Genomic DNA, 18,402 nt, shown 5'->3' with positions numbered 1-18,402 from the left:
CTGTACTTCACTGTGGAGAAGTGATGCTTGAGCTCCAGGGGACACCAGTGGTGTAGCCAGGATTTTGAGAAGGGCAGGGCTCAAATCCATTGAGCAGGGCTAGCCTCGATCCCAGGCCGAGTTTTCGCTTTTATAACGGTTAGGCGAACAACTGGGCCTGGTACTAGTTGTCTGCGCATGCGTCAATCGTTCGTCAGATTCTGACGAATGGATATTCTCGTTCACTTTCGTGACATTTATATTTGTGTACTATCGTGTACTAGAAGTCAGTTCCCGTTTTATCATTATTGGAATCGATTGGAATGGCTCTTAGCTGAAGCTTCTCTCTTCTCTGAAGCTTATTCTGAAGACTGAACAACAAGGGAAGAGGTATAAAGCTTTGTCAAGCTTGTTAAGGTCAGATATTTTTGTGTGGGCCCTATGGCCGGCTATGCTATCAAGTCTTGTTCATGTTTGGCAAGAATGTAGGTAGACTATAGTTTCATCATTAATATGGTGGATTAAGTGAAGAGTGTGAGCTAGAGAACTTGGTGCTGCCATCATCAGCTCGTCGACAATGACACTATAACCGAGAAATTTAATATGTATAGATCTACACGTATTTAAAATGTCTACTTCTCTGTACAGGAGCAATGGCTAATATCCAGCTATCCCAACAGTGCTCCTCTTGGCTATACTAACGGACGAGACTGGACAGTTTGAGGTAAGGGTTTAACCGTCTTTGGTTTCTTTTAATATTGTCCTATACTCACAGACACAGGACTGGAGTATGACCTGCTCATTCGAGCGTTGCTGGGTAGCTCAGAGACATCAAGAGAATCTATGTTTTCTCAAGCAATGAGTTACGAGTTGGGGCCTAGAATCAGAGAAGTCCAGCAGCCTGCTAAATCTTTTTGAAACGTAATTTGAAGGCATTCAATCATCCTGAAGTTGCCCTGGGTCACTGTAATTGTGCTGCAGCACAACTGGCAACTCCCCAGGCCTTTGTGAAGCAGCTCCCTATGTGCATCTTTTGTGTACTCACTCTGTGCATTTTCTGTGTACAAATTTCCATTATTGATTTATTAAATATTTTTGCCGACCACAAACATACAATGAAAATTTGACGCATGCGCAGACAACTAGTACCAGGCCCAGTTGTTCGCCTAACCGTTATAAAAGCGAAAACTCGGCCTGGGATCGAGGCTATGAGCAGGGCCAGAGCAGGCGCTGAATAGCTTGGAATTTTATCAGCAGTAAGCATGCGCAGTAGGAGGCCTTGCCCACATTTCCATTGAATGACATCATTCTATTAACTACACATGCAATGCAGTGCAGAATAGATTGACAGGTCAAGGTGATTCAAGCTGAGTTGGAGTTGATGAAACACAAAAGGGGGGGGCTCTAGCCCCGTCAGCCCCCCTCTGCCTACGCCACTGGACACCCACACAGCACATTGCATAGGTCACATGACAGCCTCGCAGGTGTACGAGAACTAGCCAATAAAACAACAAAATATCATACGACAATTAATCTAGCTAGCATGTAATTACTGTGTAAAGTCTCTTTAATGCTGTCACTATAAATCCTACACACTATAATATGGTAGCTGCTGTTGAAGAGTAGACTAGGTACCGTATTTATTTGATTAGGGCCACACTAAAAATAGTTTCGGTTTGCCGCAAAACTATGTACACAAAACGTATATATATGCATGGATTGGTGTTATAATGAGAAATATCCAAATGTCTTGTTGCCTTAATAAACTGACTCTGACGTCTTCTTGTGTAGTTCCTTGATGGCCTCCCTCAATATCAGTACTCTAGTGCTCCTCTGCTGGTCAATCCTTTCCTCAGAGATGTTGATGCCGAGGTGTAGGGGGAAGAGAGGATGGGAGGAGTCGTCTGTCTCCCCTGTATCCACTCTGAGTATATCCCTCCTCCTCACCTTGTTCCAGCCTGCACTCACTCCTTGGTACGGTGTGATGGAGTCACGAGGCTTCAGAATTAGCCTGAGGATAATTATACGCAACAGAGCCGTACACAATGTCATGCAAAGAGTAGCTAAACAAGCAGAGATCTGAACACTTTGTTTATCTCACAAGGAGGTATAGCTCTAGTATTGAAAAGGACCATTACATACATGTACAGCTGCAACACACACACACACACATGCATAATTACCAGGGACTCACTCTATAATGAGGTTCCTTGCTTTCGTCTGGACCTGACTGTTTGGCTACAGGCCATTATTTTAAGACGATCAGTATACACTAGTAACTGTGAACACCCCTTTCTTGTGAAACAATCAAAGCACATTGCAAATTATTTACCTCTTCTATAACACTCTAATACTTTTGAGCGAAAGCAAAAACATGGCGAGAGGCATTAGCAAGCGCATGCTTGCAACACTCGTTGTTTGGGAGACTCTTTCAACTGCCATAACTTGAATTCTGTGGATCCAATTGCAATCATTTTTTGATTTTCCGAAAGCTTAGAAAGAGACCTTTCAAATGGTGTGATCAAAGTTCATATTGCAGCAATAAAATTATTTCAATTTGGCCATACCAGGCCGAAAAATGACAAATTAGGCCCCCAACAAAATTTCGGATTGAAACCCACTATTTGAAAGGTCTCTTTCTAAGCTTTTAGAAAATCATAACATTTTTGACATTGGATCAACGGTATTAAAATTATGTCCGTTGAAAAATCAGGTCTGTTTTTAGAGCTGTCTCAGAGGTCATATTTTGTGTTGTTATTCACAAACTAATACCATATTGTGTTGCCCAGGTGAACACCAAGGCAGCTGGTAAGGCGGCCATCCACTGTGCCTGTGCAGCTGGTAATGTGGACGTGCTCAAGGTTATCATGGAGTTCGCCCCCAATGTGGAAAGTGGGGGTATGTGCATCATTCTAGCCTCTGCTGTATACACTACATGTGTGTGTGTACACAGTGTGTATGGTGTTATACTGTGCTGGTCTGCATTTCTAAATAGTGTGTGTTTCATTACATAAGATAAAGATGGTGACAGACCACTGGCTGCATGCATCTCTGTGCTTACAGGTGAACTGTAGCTCTAAGTACTACCATTATCAGGAATGCATGGATGCCATTACCTATAGCCCAAACCACTAGGCTAGCTTATATACATTGTAGTCAAATAATTTGAGTATTATGTACTTACTACCGTAGTACATGTACCTCCTTGCAGTTGGTGTGAAGTTCCATGGTAGTCTGAGATCACCTGCCCCCCTATACTGCCACAGGGCACACAGAGAGGTGGTGAGCCAGTCTGAGATCACCTGCCCCCCTATATACTGCCACAGGGCACACATGCCACCCACCACCCTCCCACAGCCTCTCTACCAGTTGGGAGCCACTGGCGGTGGTAAGACCTGTCTCTGTGCTGTACCTTTGTCTTAAAACTTTCTTTGTTAGGTCACCTTTCCAGTTATGTGTTTAGATACAAGTAACAAGTTCTGTGATAAATCTCATATTTTAAATGGCCTTTACATGACTGTACTTTGTATGGTTGTGCATATTGTACAGAACCAACTCTGAATTGTATATCCATACCACCCCCTCTTCAGGTAGTGTGGGTGTGGCCATTGAGCCGTGCTTCCTGTGTGAGGCTCCAGTGGACGTCAAGTTTAAGCCATGTGGTCACGTTGTCATGTGTGCAGAATGTGCACAGAGAGCCAAGAAATGCCCCATTTGCAAAGTGAGTATTAACATAGCTACTATATAAAAGCTTCTACAATAACTTCCCAGATACAGTTTTTTTGAACTCCTCAAGTTGCATTATGTTACTAGCTGTCTTGTATATTGTGCAGTGTACTGTGTACTTAGTAATTTTATGTCAAATAATACCCCACCCCCACACACACAGCCCCCGTCTCGGCCACCAGTGTCCATCTGCTGACCAGTCCTGCTTTGAATCTATTTGTCTGACAAAGCCTAAGAATACAGCCTTCCTGTGTGGTCACCAGACATGCTGGGACTGTGCACAGAAGGTCGACCATTGTCCAGTGTGCAGAAAGTTTTTTGTGACTCATAGAATTCAGTGACAATTTAGTATTTGTTTCGTTTCTTTCTTTTCTGACTTTGTATATCTCATGCAGACTTATTTGATTTTATGGGCTCCGTTTTAATTGGTTTGTACACGTGCAGTGAACATTAGACAACCTTTTGTGTGTAGTGTTAATTGTTGTTTCGTTATTTATGTCAATTATTAGTTACCATGTTTAATTGTATACTCTTTTGATAACGTTTGATAACGTAATTACATGAACAAAAAATTAAGTTAATATTGCGATCAATGAATTATCTAGCTAGCCATAATTAATCCATTCCAGTAGACACATGCACACATCCACAGACAGAGGGGCGCTTCCCGAACCAATCCATCATGTGACCATGCAGCACGCTCACCATGCATATGCATGCATGACCATGACCACATGATGGACAGCAGTTAGAGTTCCCTGTACGTAAAGAATGCATGCAGGGAGACAATCATTAATTAGGGAATTTAAAGATGGCTATAATTACTATTATGCACACCTCTAACTAATATTGCACTGCCACCAATTATCCATATGCATAGAATCAGCTATATACCATAAAGCCTGAGGCAGAAGAAGACATAAAAACCATGAATGAGTGCTTCAGCTCTATAAATTTGTAATTTGGAGCTGTAGAGGTGCTTGTGTTGACAGAGACACTTTATAGCACCATACATACTTGTATCAAAGCACCATGCATACACCATAATTATCATGACTGTCTGCATGACTGTACAGATCTAAAGAAGTACAGGGTCCACTGACATTTATCATACATACCATATTGCTAGACTTCCATGACTGGAACTCTGGTAGCTAGCTATCATCCTCAGTGCAGTAAATGCTTGCATGTTGTCTGGCATGGCCACATTGAGATATTCACTGAACAGAAGAGACCTCAAAACTGAGCTGCACTGTCCAAGTAGTCATGCAGTCTACTTGCACATCTGCAGGGAATCAAACAAACTCATAAGTTAGTATATATTTATCATAGATACTATAAATTACAGTATCTATGTATGTATATTGTATATCTTGATACAGCAAAGAATAGACTTTAATTTGAATTTGAATTTGAATGAGAACACAAACAAAAACACAAAATAACTTAGCATGGCATGCTCACACAGTACAAAGGCATACTATATGTATGGAGCACAAGTGAGGATAATCAGAAGTCAAAAGGTAAAATTAACATCCGGTCATTGCATGCATGGGTCTATGCGGCGCTGCAGCACTTGATCTTCAGTCTAACGGCTTGGAGGTTCGGAGTGATTTGAAGAGATTTGACAAGGGAGTATCATCATGCAGGGCAGACTATCATCAGACTATCATCAACTATCATCAACTATCAACACTATCAACTAACGAGCTCAATGGCCTCTGCACCACCTCTGGTTACGTCGCCGGCATGCAGCAGTGCACCACCACCAAGACTGCCGAAGACCCAGCTACACTACGGGTCCACCAACAATCCAGTGAGTTTTGCATGATAGAACTATAGTTGTTCTGTTCTAGCTAGATCTCTATATGCAAAGGATGCATGCATGCTCTAGCTATGCTCTATAGCTATGCCAGCACAATCAATAAATTATGGTTTTTGGATGAATGGATTGCCAGGCAGAAATGGGGTGGATGGTGCGAATGGAACTGATGGGGTGAATGGTGTGGATGGATAACGTGGAGAGAGGGGAGAGAGAGGACCAGGATTTGACAACAGAATGATACAATCATTAATGGCACAAAATGTAAGTTGATTACAATTATGTTTTCACCCTGTCCTTTTCTTGCAGAGAGCACTAACAAAAAGTAGTAACTCTACTGGCGGGACTACTCCCTCAACCTCTACCACCCACCATTGAGGAGGCTTTGTTACAAGTATCTTCTGAGGTGGATAAACAGAGGGTACTGACTACAGAGGAACAGGAACAGGAAACCACTACCATGGCTAGTGCTATGGAGACCGAAACTCCTACCGCGGAGGAAGGAGAGACGACGCCCATTGTCGTCACCACCCTGGGTGGCCCTGAGATCACTGTCGTCACCCCCCTGAGTGGCCCTGAGATCACTATCATCACCACCCCGAGTGGCTCTGAACCCATTGTCGTAACCACCCCGAGTGGCTCTTGGCCCATTGTCGTCACCACCCTGAGTGGCTCTTGGCCCACTGTCGTCAACACCCTGAGTGGCTCTGATCATGAGTCCAATACTGGACCTTCGGCTGGACCGTCTGCTAGGCCATCCCGTAAAAGAAAGCGATCACAGGAAACTATGAATTTATGTTACGGCAATAAAAAAAGGTAAGCAATTTCATGTGAAGAGTACTACAACAAATTTCTAAAAGGCCATGCATATTTTGTGCATCTTATAATTTTTTCTTGTGTAAATTTCATCTCTTTCCCCTTCATACTTGCAGGAAAACTTTCGATGCGCATGAACTTGAGGACAGGGGGAGGGGGGAATAATTGCAGTGAGTTGCTCAGGGGCGTATCCAGGGGGTGGTTTTGAGGGGCTGAAGCCCCCCCTTTTGAAAAAACTACCTATGTATTGTTAGTCTGAGGTTCCAACAATTTTGCCACCAACCTTGTTACTCATGCATCTGCATGTAGACTCACTGACTTAAAAGATGCTAGACAACAGCCAGTGCTATTGCTGAGTCAGCTCCTTGTGCAATGTTTTGTAGCCTCGATCCCAGGGCCTCTCTTTCTAGGCCTTGTGAAGGAGGCTATTGTGCATGCTGCTGCAACATGGAGCAGATCTCAGACTTTTTCAGCTAGTTGCAAGGAAGCAGCCTTACCTCCTCTCACTCTCAGTGCAGTCTGAGTAGGCACTGTGATTCCTTCATTAATTTTAGTGTACCAAGAGTGCATGAATGTGCATGTAACATCTATACAGTATTATCTACAGTATACAATCCTTTTGTTGATAAGAATGAGTTTTTTGTATTAACTTTTTCGTATTCAGTATCCACTTAAGTTCAAAGATCAAATTGTGAGCAAATTGTAAAAAGCAAAAAATTTCGCCTCCGGCCAGGTGGGAGGGGAATGCTCCCCCTCCTGTACTTACCCTCTGGGTGGCTTTGCCCCTTTCTACTAGCCCCCCCCTTTCATTTTTCCTGGATCTGCTTGAGGGCAGGCGGGCCTTATATGGGTGTTTGAATAATTCATACTTGTATAGGAGGGACCTTTTCTTTTAAGTTTAAATATACAAACTGGATTTTCGATGTTGTTTGGCCGGCATATAGATTGTTCTGTATCTTGGGAATTCTTGCCTATCAAAATTATTTTGTAGTTACGTTGTTATGCGGTGTAAAGGTTCTTCCTGTGTATAAATATAAGTGCTAGTGGGGATGGTGCTTGGATTATGGATTGGCTTAATTCTTTTGGTGGCTCTGGTGAATTCTAGTTACTGCTGTTATGTGATGTAACGGCTTCTTCTTGCCTATAAGTATAAAATAAGTGATTTGGCTTTCTCTCGCTGATTCTGTATGGCGTTAAAAAAAATTGGCAGACCATGTGCTACCCTTTTTAGTTTGAATTATTAATGCTTGTGCACATTCTACAACATTTTGTGCATCAAATACTGTCGTGCATGGATTCATCTGCAGTCTATCATTTGCTGATATTCATATCTCTCTCTACAAAACCTTTTGTAACCAAGCTTTGTAGCCTCTACAAGTATGTGCATATCATAATTAATTCTCTCTCTCTCTCATAAACCGAACAATTTTCTTCTTATAATAACATAATTTCTCTCTCTCTCTCTCAACTCCGAACAATTCTCTTCCGAACATAATATTACTTCCTTTTCTCTCATAACCGAACAATTGTCTTCCCATAATTATAACATAATTATTTCTTATTTCTCTCTCTCTCTCAACTCCGAACAATTCTCTTCCGAACATAATATTACTTCTCTTTCTCTATAAATTACGAACAATTCTCTTTCTATAATTCTTGTGCTAAGACTTGTGCCATGTCATGTCATATACTCCATCTTCCATCCATGTATGTCAATTCTCAATTGTTTTTGTGCATCCTATCTATCTACAACTGCACATCTTTCGGTGACGACCAGCTGGGACTAATGGAACATCTCGAAGACCCTGGATCAATACGCAGTGCAGTGCAACGAACTCTCAAAAACAACTCTAATATAAGCACTTCTATATCAGGGCCCTAGCCTAGCCTCTACACAGGCTCTCCTTTTTCTGTTCTTTATCACAATCGTTCAATAAGATAAAATACTGTATTATTCGTTCAATGAGATAAAATACGGTATTAATTGGAGGAATAAAGAAAGAAATAGACGTAAAGTTAGGAAAAAGGAGAGCCTGTATCGGGAAGTCGCGTGAGGGTAGAAGGGTGGTAGAAGGGTGAAAATGAGCGTGGGCATACTGAGCTAGAGATGTTGGACTGCCCACGCAGAGGTCTACGACTAATAAAACTTTGCCTGCAGCAAGCTGGACATGGACTTGGAACTGGAAGTTTGCAAGCACTATAGCTAGCTAGCTATATACTTTAGGCTTAGCTAGATGATCTACGAGTCTAGATTGTGTGTTTAGATTCTATCACTATTGTGTCTTTCTACATGCTATAGTAGAATAGCCTAGTCATCATTATCATATAGCAGGTAGCTACTGCCACCAGAGCTGGCCACGCTGGTTCTCTGATCTGACTTGCAGCACAGCTTGGTGGTTGTCTCAGTGCAGTGCAGTACAGTACAGTCTTACTCTGAATGCGTGGGAGAATACCTTACGTCACGATTGTGGGCTACATATCGCCCACGTTCATAAAAATCCTTGTGGATCACGCGATTTCCCAAACCAGGCCTTACTTTTTCTTAACTGTACGCCCATTTCTTTCCTTGCTGCCTCACTATGTCTTGTTTATGGATGAACAGTGACAAAAGTAAGGCCTGGGAACGAGGCTAGCCCTAGCCACCAGTCAGGTTAGTCAGGTTTCAACCTGACCACTTTTTCCGAGGTGAATAGGAAATGGTCGTCACTACAGTAAACACGTAATGGAAAAAAAATGCAGTGAACTTCTTCTGCAGTGCAAAACATGCAAGCATGCTAGAACTATAAGTGATCAAGACTATTAGTCTACATGCTATCATTGCTATGGCGAGAGAGAATCCCTTCCAAGTCTTCCAGACCAAGCTCACCATCCAGCTAACCATTTTTTGTTCCCCAAGCGATCATTTGGAAAGTCCAAACCAGTTCTGTGGTCTTGCCATTACAACTTTGCTGTTTCTCCATCATGATAAGAATCAAGATGTTGTGTTCTGTAACATTTTGTGTTAGGGCTAAGCTTTAAAGCTGAACAGAATTTAGTCCAGCAGATAGCCAGTAGAGAAGGGGCGTTACCAACGATACCGGAAATGGGCGTGACCTAAAAATCGCTGCGCGCATAGCGCGCCGATTTGTTCCATTTCATAACAACCTGACCACTCTAAAGTTGGTGGCTACGGCCCTGTATATACATACGCAGCACGTGCGTGGGACATGTCTACTGTGGCAATTCCTACCCCCTGATGATGATGATGAAGCAGAAGACTCCTGGTTATATATACCGTATACTGAAGAACTCTTCAATCTATGACTATACTACCTGGTATATACTCTCCATACGGTTTTCGTGGGCAAGATACATTTCCAATGGCAGCCCCTCAACTCGAACTCGTGGCCATGCACCAATATTTCTCAACACCACTGGTCAAATTTGATGCTGGAAAAACTGTTAACACTCGTCACCTCCCCTGATGATCGAAACAAAGGAGGACTCTTAAAATCGTGGATGATGAAGTATGGTAACACAATACTGCATATTATATCATGCAAGCATGCACATGCACTGACTCTCTACTCTCATAATTATAAATATAATTATCATGGAAGCACACTGACTCTCTACTCTCATAATTATAACTGTATCATGGAAGCGCACTGACTCTCTACTCTCATAATTATAACTATATCATGGAAGCACACTCTACTCATAATTATAACTCTATATAATTATAATAATAATTATCATGCACACTGACTATATATCTATGGGGTCACTACCCATAATTTAAATTTATAATTTGTAGTAATGTGGTCTGCCATTAATAAAATAAACGATTTTTTGCTAATAATTATATAGTATACGTATATACATGTACAGACCAGGTGTATTGTGCCCATCACTGAGGCCGCATTTCCACGCCGTACTGCGACCGACAGCCTTTGCAGTAAGTAATGGGAGGACTTCTGATCTCCCGTGACACTTGCAACGCGCCCACCTAATTCCTTAACAAATGTCTTAGACTTAGGCCCTAGAACACCTGTAGTCTCTATGGCTAGTGGGGTGAAGCAGTGCAGTGAACCAAGGCTGGTGTATTTGGCCTCCTTCCTCGATCTCTTCTGCTTCTGCAGCTACAAGCCCTGCCTCCGAGGTAGCACTTATGCATGCATGGTGTATGATGGGGCAAAGGTGTCCGGGCAGGTCGCGTCCCACACCAGCAGCTTCCCACACTTCCAGGGTACCATGGTGATGCCATCTGGGCGCTTCCCATCCGACCGTTGTAGGCCTGATGGTTCAAGGCGTGCAGGTATCTTTGCAGAGGTGAGGGTTCTATGCACAATATCGTTCAAAGCCGCATGACGATGGTGTCGACCTTCACTGCTACGGCAGCTGAGCCCATGAGTGCCCAACTGTCCACCCCAGCTCCACAGTGATAACAGGAATGGGGTCTGCATAGAGGGGCACCAAGACGTAGGCCTACAGCAACTCTGATGGTGTTATCATCCATCCTTAGACCTAGCGAAGAAATAGGCAGCACATCTAGCCAGGCACCCGTCTCCTTGATGCCGACGTCTTTCAAGTTTGTGAGACTTAAAACAATTCCTTCACCTGTATTATATAATTAAGATACCGTAGTGCTAGAAATGTATGCATTGATACAAACCAATGCAAGTGCCTACCATGATTATAATAGTTCCACAATTATTATAGGCCTGTATACAATCCCCATTGAAACCGCGCCGTTTAATAAATCGAGAAAATAAGATGAGTCGCATAACATTTTCGTAGCATTATAATTGGCCAAAATGCAACATTTTATGTTGAATACGGTAGCTTGAATTTGTTCCTTCACGAGGCATGGTAGTTAATACCTTGTAAAGCTAAGGAATAGTTAATTGATAATTGTAGACTACTTGTTTCTTTATCTGGTGTATTACCAGGACCAGGGTTCAATTCAACATATCCAGACAATAATTATTAACAATGATAATAAGATCACTGCAATGTGCAACAAACCCAGCACCACAATAAGTGTTCCAATTCCATCACTATAAAGCCCTCCTCTTGGAATATAAGACTTAGGTGACCTATTCTTCAGGCCTCTACTGCGCAGCCTGATACAATAGAGACCAATTCGAGCTCTCCAGGTTGAAATATCATCCATTGCTCAGCACTAAGTTATTCTGTAGTTCGAACATGTTCAGATGTGTCGAACTACGTCGAACTCATGTAAAACACTCTCCCAAAACTGTATAACCATAGATACTATAAATTACATAGTAAATGTAATTTATAGTATCTATGGTATAACTAAGGAGCTGCAGAAAAAGCGATTTGAGTAAAATCGTCCTACCACGCTAAGCAAGCGCATTGCAGCTATTTACAAGCAGCAACGCCCCTAAATCTTACTAATGACGTCACGATACATTTACTACAGTGCAACAACCAAAGAGAGTAGATTTTTTTTATATTATTTTTTTCACATTTTGTGGCATATCTTCTAAAGTAAAAGTGATATGATCTATTTGAGTGCAGGTACTGAAAGTTCAATTATTGGCGCTTCCATTGGACCACCACCTGTTACATCATATGACATCATCACTATGAAATGGCTGTCTGAAGATTTGTACCTCCGAAAATATGTTAGGAATAGAAGTAGCTTATTTGTTTGAGTTAAGATCTGAAATTTGTTGTGCATGTACCTGAGTATACTGCTCATCTTTTGAGCTTCAACGGAAGTCTGGGCTACTAGTAAGTTCTGAGAAATACTGCATTTTGTTGTTTTTTGGTGGCAAATATGTTAGGAATACAACTTTCGATTTTATATTAGGCTGATTTTTGAGCAGCATGTACTACAATAGTGTACTTTTCATCTGTACTAACTTACAGGAGTTAGGCTAGCCTCTTCTTTGCTAGAGCGGCCCTTCTTGTCAAAAATGGTGATTTTTGCTCCGTTTTGCTACTTTTGCGGACGTATGCAATGATATTCATTGATTTGTGACATCACAAATCATCTTGTTGTTATTTGTTACATCCAAAGCCAAAGGTCATGTGATGTCTACCTGCAAATACACAGTTGGTGTTGGTCATTCTGTGTCACAGGGGCGTGGTAATTGAGCTTACTACGTAGCCAAATCGCCCCAAAAGTCATAAAAAGCACTGTTTTTGACAAGATGGGCCGCTCTAGCAAAAAAGAGGCTAGCCTAACTCCTGTAAGTTAGTACAGATGAAAAGTACACTATTGTAGTACATGCTGCTCAAAAATCAGACCTTAACTAATATAAAATCGAAAGTTGTATTCCTAACATATTTGCCACCAAAAAACAACAAAATGCAGTATTTCTCAGAACTTACTAGTAGCCCAGACTTCTGTTGAAGCTCAAAAGATGAGCAATATACCCAGGTACATGCACAACAAATTTCAGATCTTAACTCAAACAAATAAGCTACTTCTATTCCTAACATATTTTCGGAAGTACACATCTTCAGACAGCCATTTTATACTGATGATGTCATGTGATGTAACAGGTGGTGGTCCAATGGAAGCGCCAATAGTTGAACTTTCAGTACCTGCACTCAAATAGATCATATCACTTTTACTTTAGAAGATATGCCACAAAATGTAAAAAATGTGTACCAAAAAAAAATCTACTCTCTTGTTTGTTGCACTGTAGCCTTTTCGAGATTGACAGCTCGGTTTGCTCGGTTTACTTCCGGTTGAAAGTCTCTATTATAGGGTGTGGTCATTAAATTTAAACTCTAAGAGTTTGAGCATAGAGACAGAGTCACTACTCTATCTATGGTTGAGCATCCGCAAAAATTTAGTGTCAAAAATAACCTGCTATACGGTAATAACCAATCGGAATTGAAATTACAGATTCACAACTATAATTATACTATAAACAAGTTTTTATGAGGTGATCTATTGGATAGAAATGATGACCAGTAAAACACACAGTCATGACAGCTACACAAGAAGTGCACACTTTAATTATCAAACGTGACAAGGTAACAAAGAGTGAGCAAAATAACATCTTTGTGTGAAACTGACATAAAATCAACCGACATTGTTTATATTATAGCTGTTCAAATAAATAAAGGTCCTTAGCCAAAGAATTCGTGAGAGGCATAGACCATGTACAGGAATCCATCCTCGTCCCTCTCCTGGTCATAGATCTGGCTCATGGTGGTGGCCATGCTGGCTAGACTCTTGTTATTCACCAGCAGGTAGAAAGCTTGGGTGTGAGAGAGGCCCATACGGTTTCTGTGTGTGTGTGTGGGGGGGGGGGAGGAGGGATTAAAGTACAGTTGTTGATACTACACCTAGTGCACGGGTGTGTGCAAAGGGTATTACTTTATACCTGAGATGATGCATTACATAAGAACCACAATACTTACAGGCAAAACAAGACAGCTTAAATAGAAACACACGTATACTGTGTCAACATTGCTACACAAAACAAACACAAGCTTGACCTTTAATTATGCTACACCTGAGACTCTAAACGCATTCACACTCACTTCAAAATTGACCTAGGAAGGCTTGCAGCTGTTTAACCGTCTGTGCTAATGAATGTCAAAACCTGACTACGGACTAACTACCGTGCAAGCTCAGCACATGATTATATTTGAGCCACAGAAATGCAATTCCACAGACAATGAATAATTGAAAACATGACGCATGTGACTGACAATCTCGCACAACAGGAAAAATCATCCACTATCAATATCAAGGCCCGCCCCTCCTTTCTGAACACAGTCTACCCCATAATGCATTGGCCTTCCTCATCAAATACAAACGATGTTCACACAAAGCCTATGTTTAGGTAGAGGCTTTAGAGGAACAGCTGTTAGTTTGTTTTCCTTTCACATTGCATGTGTGTAGCTAGCTGTCAAAAACACATCCTAACACGCGATAAAGTGACATTTTATATTCAAAACAAACAACTCCCAAAAGCCATAGCTAAACGAGTGACTACTCAGCAATTCCAAACATAATTTACTAATGCTTGCTTTCCTAGCTCAGCTATATACATTACACAACAGACAAGATTCCTAGAAGGCTACTGGGAAGAATGTACTGGAAGCTATACATTAGACACACAAGCTTCACCATTAGAGCACTCTAAAGTACAATAATTATGTGCAACAGTTAGTGTATAAACTGTATAAACAATTTCCTTTACAAGGGTAGCCAGTGTATGTTAGTAATACTGTGCTTCATAATGTACTGTATTAGACTAACAATGTACAGAGTCTATAGTACCTAACACACACGGAGTGCTTACCTAATAATTGTAACAAACTGGCTCATAGTTAACTCTTCAGGGACAAGAAACTTGGTCTTATCCAATAGAGGCAGATCCTTTTCCTTATTGTATTTCTCAACTATTACCTAGAAAAACAGAACAAAATATGAGCAATATAATTATACACAATACACTGTATCTTAGTTCTCAGTGTATGACACGTCTAAAGCTCTAGCACTTTGAGAACAGGTAACTTACCGGTACTTTCTGAGGGAACTTCGATCTTATACTAGCCACTTCATCTTTACGACTGGCTGTAGAGCAAGAGGGGAAATACGATTATTATTGTTAATGAACGCAAGTAGTGGCTGTGTGTGATGGTGGTTATGATTGATACGAGCATAACAAATGTCAGGGGCGTGTTTCAAGCCAGGAAAACACAAATTTGGTCACGTAAACAAGATAGTTGGGTCTAAACTCTGTAGATCTAGGCAATGATAGCGTGGACTTTTGGTGTGGTACGTACATAGATATTGTTTAGCTGTCAAGGTTATGCTTTCAATACCTGTCAATAGTATACAATAGCCAATTGTGTGTTGTACCGAATACCATGTACCAGCAGCTACATGATTTGTAGTACATGTACATGTACAGATAAAAAATGATATTTTATATTTTACCGAAGCTTCTCCTTTGCTTAAAAGACTTCTGTGTGGTGTTTCTGGCACTGCTACCGTCGTCTGTACTCATTGTGAACAATCTTTCTCTGTACTTTCTTTTGTTAGAGCTTTACTAGGAGCTTGGCTATGGCTTTCGATGTCTGAGCGTATGGCTGTGTTCAATAAAAGCACTGTCATGACTGCGTGTGACGTCACTGGTATTGTCTCTTGCATTTACTGCGCATGCGCGATATAGTTATCTAGCTCTACATACAAAGTCTACTCTTCAGTCCCTTGAGTTTTCTACACAGCCATGGGAGATAAACTTGTATTCTTAGCTGTGGTAGCAATCTGTTCTACTGTTAGTTGCATGCCTGGCCATGGCCCTGGCAAACCAAAGCCTCCACCTCCTACTAGTGGATATGAGAAGTACAGGAATCAAACCAATGAGGAGAACGCAAATCGGGGTAAGATACATGCTATGGAACATACTGTGGAGTAATTTTATTATTTTCAGAGGTCAATTTTCGTCTCATTGAGGTGGACATTTTGCTGACTTCGAATCAACAAGCTCTGTTAGAAGCCACGGCCAATCAGAATGACCCCTTCTCTCCGCTCAATGCTGTTGTTAATAGGGAAGAGTTCCTCTGGAAAAATAGCCGTGTTCCATACACCATTGATAGTGAAATGAGTAAGTTATAATAATTAAATGCTTGTTTGTGATAATGCAATATCATAATTTGAGGCTCGTCTGCTGTGAATGCAATAAGAAGTGCTATGGATACCTATGAAAGTCAGACATGCATCTCTTTCATTGAGCGTACAAATGAGGAAGACTATGTTCGCTTTTTTTCTGGCCAAGGGTAATCAAGAATCAAGAATCATGTTTGTTGCTACGATACAGTCATGCATTATAATCGCTTTGTTTAATGCAACTATGATTATGTAAAACACCTTGTTTGCAGTTGCTACTCCTACATTGGTCGTATTGGTGGTGAACAAGATATTTCCATTGGCAGAGGCTGTGAATACTCTGGAATTGTGATGCATGAGATCTTCCATTGTTTGGGAAGGTGGCACGAACAGAGCAGACCAGACAGAGATTCCTTCATCACCATTAACGACAACAGCATTCGTTCAGGTATATATGCTTTATATAGTGTACATCACCACGATGACTATAAGCCTGCATCTTAACAGGTTTCGAAAATAATTTTGAAAAGGTCAGCTCATCTTATGCAACTACACAAGGTGTTCCCTATGACTACGGCTCAGTTATGCACTATGGTGCCTATGCATTCACCAATGATGGACAGCCTACCATTGTGCCAGTCAGAACATCAGGAGTTGAGCTTAATGACCTAGGACAGAGAGATGGAATGTCAGCATATGATTTGCAACATGCCAGAGCTTTGTACTGCTCAGATGGTATAATATGTCTGTGTGTTATACTCTACATTAACTAGCTATAATTACAGACAAATTTGTAGACTCGATTTTACAACTATCATTATAACACTTTTGCGTTGGGTATACGAATCTCTGTATTAATTATAGTTGCCTTATTATGTCCCTTTTTCCAAAGAGGTGACTGCATCCTCTCAATGGAGCAACTGGGGTTCATGGTCCTCTTGCAGTAGGGCGTGCAATGGAGGAACCAGGAGTAGAACGAGGACTTGTGTTGGAGGGTTCACTTGTCCTGGCAATAATATTGACACAGAGAACTGCAATACTCAGAGTTGCAAACGTGAGCACTAAGGGTCTGTCGGCAGCATATATAATATTGTGTTAATAATATTTTGTAGAAGAGGCCACGTGGAGCAGTTGGAGTGAGTGGAGTGGTTGCAGTGCCAGCTGTGGGACCGGAAGACAAGAAAGACAGAGACAATGTGTGAACGGCAACGCATGCAGTGGACGCTTAAAGCAGTTTCGAGATTGCAACTCTCAAGACTGTCCTGAAGGTATACAGTCTCTATATATAAAAGTTAGCTGTAACTGAAACTTCTTTATAGTGTCTGAGTGGGGATCCTGGAGTGGTTGGAGCTCTTGTAGCCAGACATGTCAGGGTGGAAGACGGTACAGAAGGAGAAGATGTATCAATGGTAACAACTGTGTTGGAATCAATGTGGAAACCAACTACTGTAACTCTGACGTCTCTTGCACAACTATTAGTGAGTATACAAGTATATAATCAAGGTGTATATTGTTTATCCTGCTAGCTGTTGAGGTTGGAGAGTGGTCAGAATGGAGTGATTGTACGGCTGAGTGTGGCGGGGGGACTCGGTTCAGATCTCGACAGTGCTCAGGGGATTCCCAATGTGTTTCCGCACAGAATGAAGATTGTAACACAGAGGACTGCAACCCAGAACCAGAGCTAAGAGGTAAAATGATGACTCGCTCTATAAACGTTTCAGTACTTGCCCCATGCTGAATGTATAAACAGAATTTTTACTAATAGCTCTGTAGATAGGGCTTATACTGTAATTGTTTATATTTTCAGGGGTTCAGCATGCTGGGTGCTACTACCTGCCTGCGTACAGTAACAGTCTCTATTTTCTGGAAGGAGAGACGGAAGACTTGTCAGACTCACCAACATCTAGAGACGAGCCTGTGAGGAAATGTGGCTCAGCTGCTCAATTGCTTGGATATCAGTTCTTTGCTGTCACTGTGGGATACTGTATATCCGGATCTAGTAGTAAAGCTGAATACACAATATTCCCAGCTAATACAGATCTTTGCCAAGGTGGTATAGGTATGTTTACGTGAAAAGGCTAGCTGCATTAGTTACTATATATAATACCTAGATCTATATAGCTAAACTTTGCTAGAAATACTATTCATATTTGACCTTTCAGGTGGGCAATATGCTGGCTATTTTCTCATGGATCTCTATGAGATTGCTGATGTGAGAAGCTTCTCAGAATCTGTCGTGAGCATTGTAGGAACGGAAGCTACAACAAGTAGTGCAGCTAGGCATGCCAGTTGTGTTCACCTGTTGCTTTTGCTCATTAGCATTGTGGCAATTTACTTATAACTAGATCTGTTATATATAGAGAACTGTTTATTATTTAGTTTTGTATTGTTTGTACATATCACATCATGTTTTTGCGAATGAGCCCCACCCACCCTTGCATGCCCTGCAGCTAGGGAAATCCCCCTA

At 41.4% G+C, this 18,402-nt stretch overlaps 5 protein-coding genes and 1 long non-coding RNA gene across 7 annotated transcripts in view; 4 read left to right on the top strand and 2 right to left on the bottom strand.

Moving 5' to 3' along the window:
* Positions 1-18,402, bottom strand: part of LOC135348790 (kinesin-like protein KIF16B) — a 149,112-nt gene that overhangs the window by 91,748 nt on the left and 38,962 nt on the right. The window lies entirely within an intron of this gene.
* LOC135348957 (uncharacterized) lies at positions 92-1,088 on the top strand. The gene is made up of 3 exons (XR_010398825.1): positions 92-396; positions 628-703; positions 755-1,088. It is a non-coding gene; the product is annotated as an uncharacterized LOC135348957 (long non-coding RNA).
* LOC135348948 (uncharacterized) lies at positions 1,718-4,033 on the top strand. The gene is made up of 4 exons (XM_064547367.1): positions 1,718-2,877; positions 3,191-3,367; positions 3,570-3,700; positions 3,869-4,033. The coding sequence occupies exons 1-4, from the start codon at positions 2,847-2,849 to the stop codon at positions 3,899-3,901; spliced, it is 372 nt and encodes a 123-aa protein (XP_064403437.1). The 5' UTR covers positions 1,718-2,846; the 3' UTR covers positions 3,902-4,033.
* The window catches only part of LOC135348829 (glucose transporter GlcP-like), a 28,353-nt gene continuing 19,582 nt past the window's right edge, over positions 9,632-18,402 (top strand). For both annotated transcript variants that reach the window (XM_064547187.1, XM_064547186.1), the window contains exon 1: positions 9,632-9,645. The gene's annotated coding sequence lies outside the window, so the exon portion shown is untranslated. The remainder of the gene's footprint in view (positions 9,646-18,402) is intronic.
* On the bottom strand, positions 13,206-15,452 carry LOC135348947 (microtubule-associated proteins 1A/1B light chain 3C-like). The gene is made up of 4 exons (XM_064547366.1): positions 15,264-15,452; positions 14,842-14,897; positions 14,623-14,729; positions 13,206-13,598 (listed from the first exon to the last, which is right to left on the bottom strand). Exons 1-4 carry the CDS (start codon positions 15,331-15,333, stop codon positions 13,439-13,441), a joined length of 393 nt encoding a protein of 130 aa, XP_064403436.1. The 5' UTR covers positions 15,334-15,452; the 3' UTR covers positions 13,206-13,438.
* Positions 15,501-18,357, top strand: LOC135348808 (zinc metalloproteinase nas-37-like). Its single transcript, XM_064547162.1, has 11 exons — positions 15,501-15,709; positions 15,760-15,933; positions 15,988-16,105; positions 16,208-16,383; positions 16,443-16,670; positions 16,828-16,989; positions 17,048-17,203; positions 17,255-17,413; positions 17,462-17,623; positions 17,743-17,994; positions 18,098-18,357. The coding sequence occupies exons 1-11, from the start codon at positions 15,556-15,558 to the stop codon at positions 18,274-18,276; spliced, it is 1,920 nt and encodes a 639-aa protein (XP_064403232.1). The 5' UTR covers positions 15,501-15,555; the 3' UTR covers positions 18,277-18,357.

The sequence above is a fragment of the Halichondria panicea genome, chromosome 15 (assembly GCF_963675165.1).
Source record: "Halichondria panicea chromosome 15, odHalPani1.1, whole genome shotgun sequence".
Lineage (NCBI taxonomy): Eukaryota > Metazoa > Porifera > Demospongiae > Suberitida > Halichondriidae > Halichondria > Halichondria panicea.
This window is presented reverse-complemented; position numbering and strand designations above follow the sequence as displayed.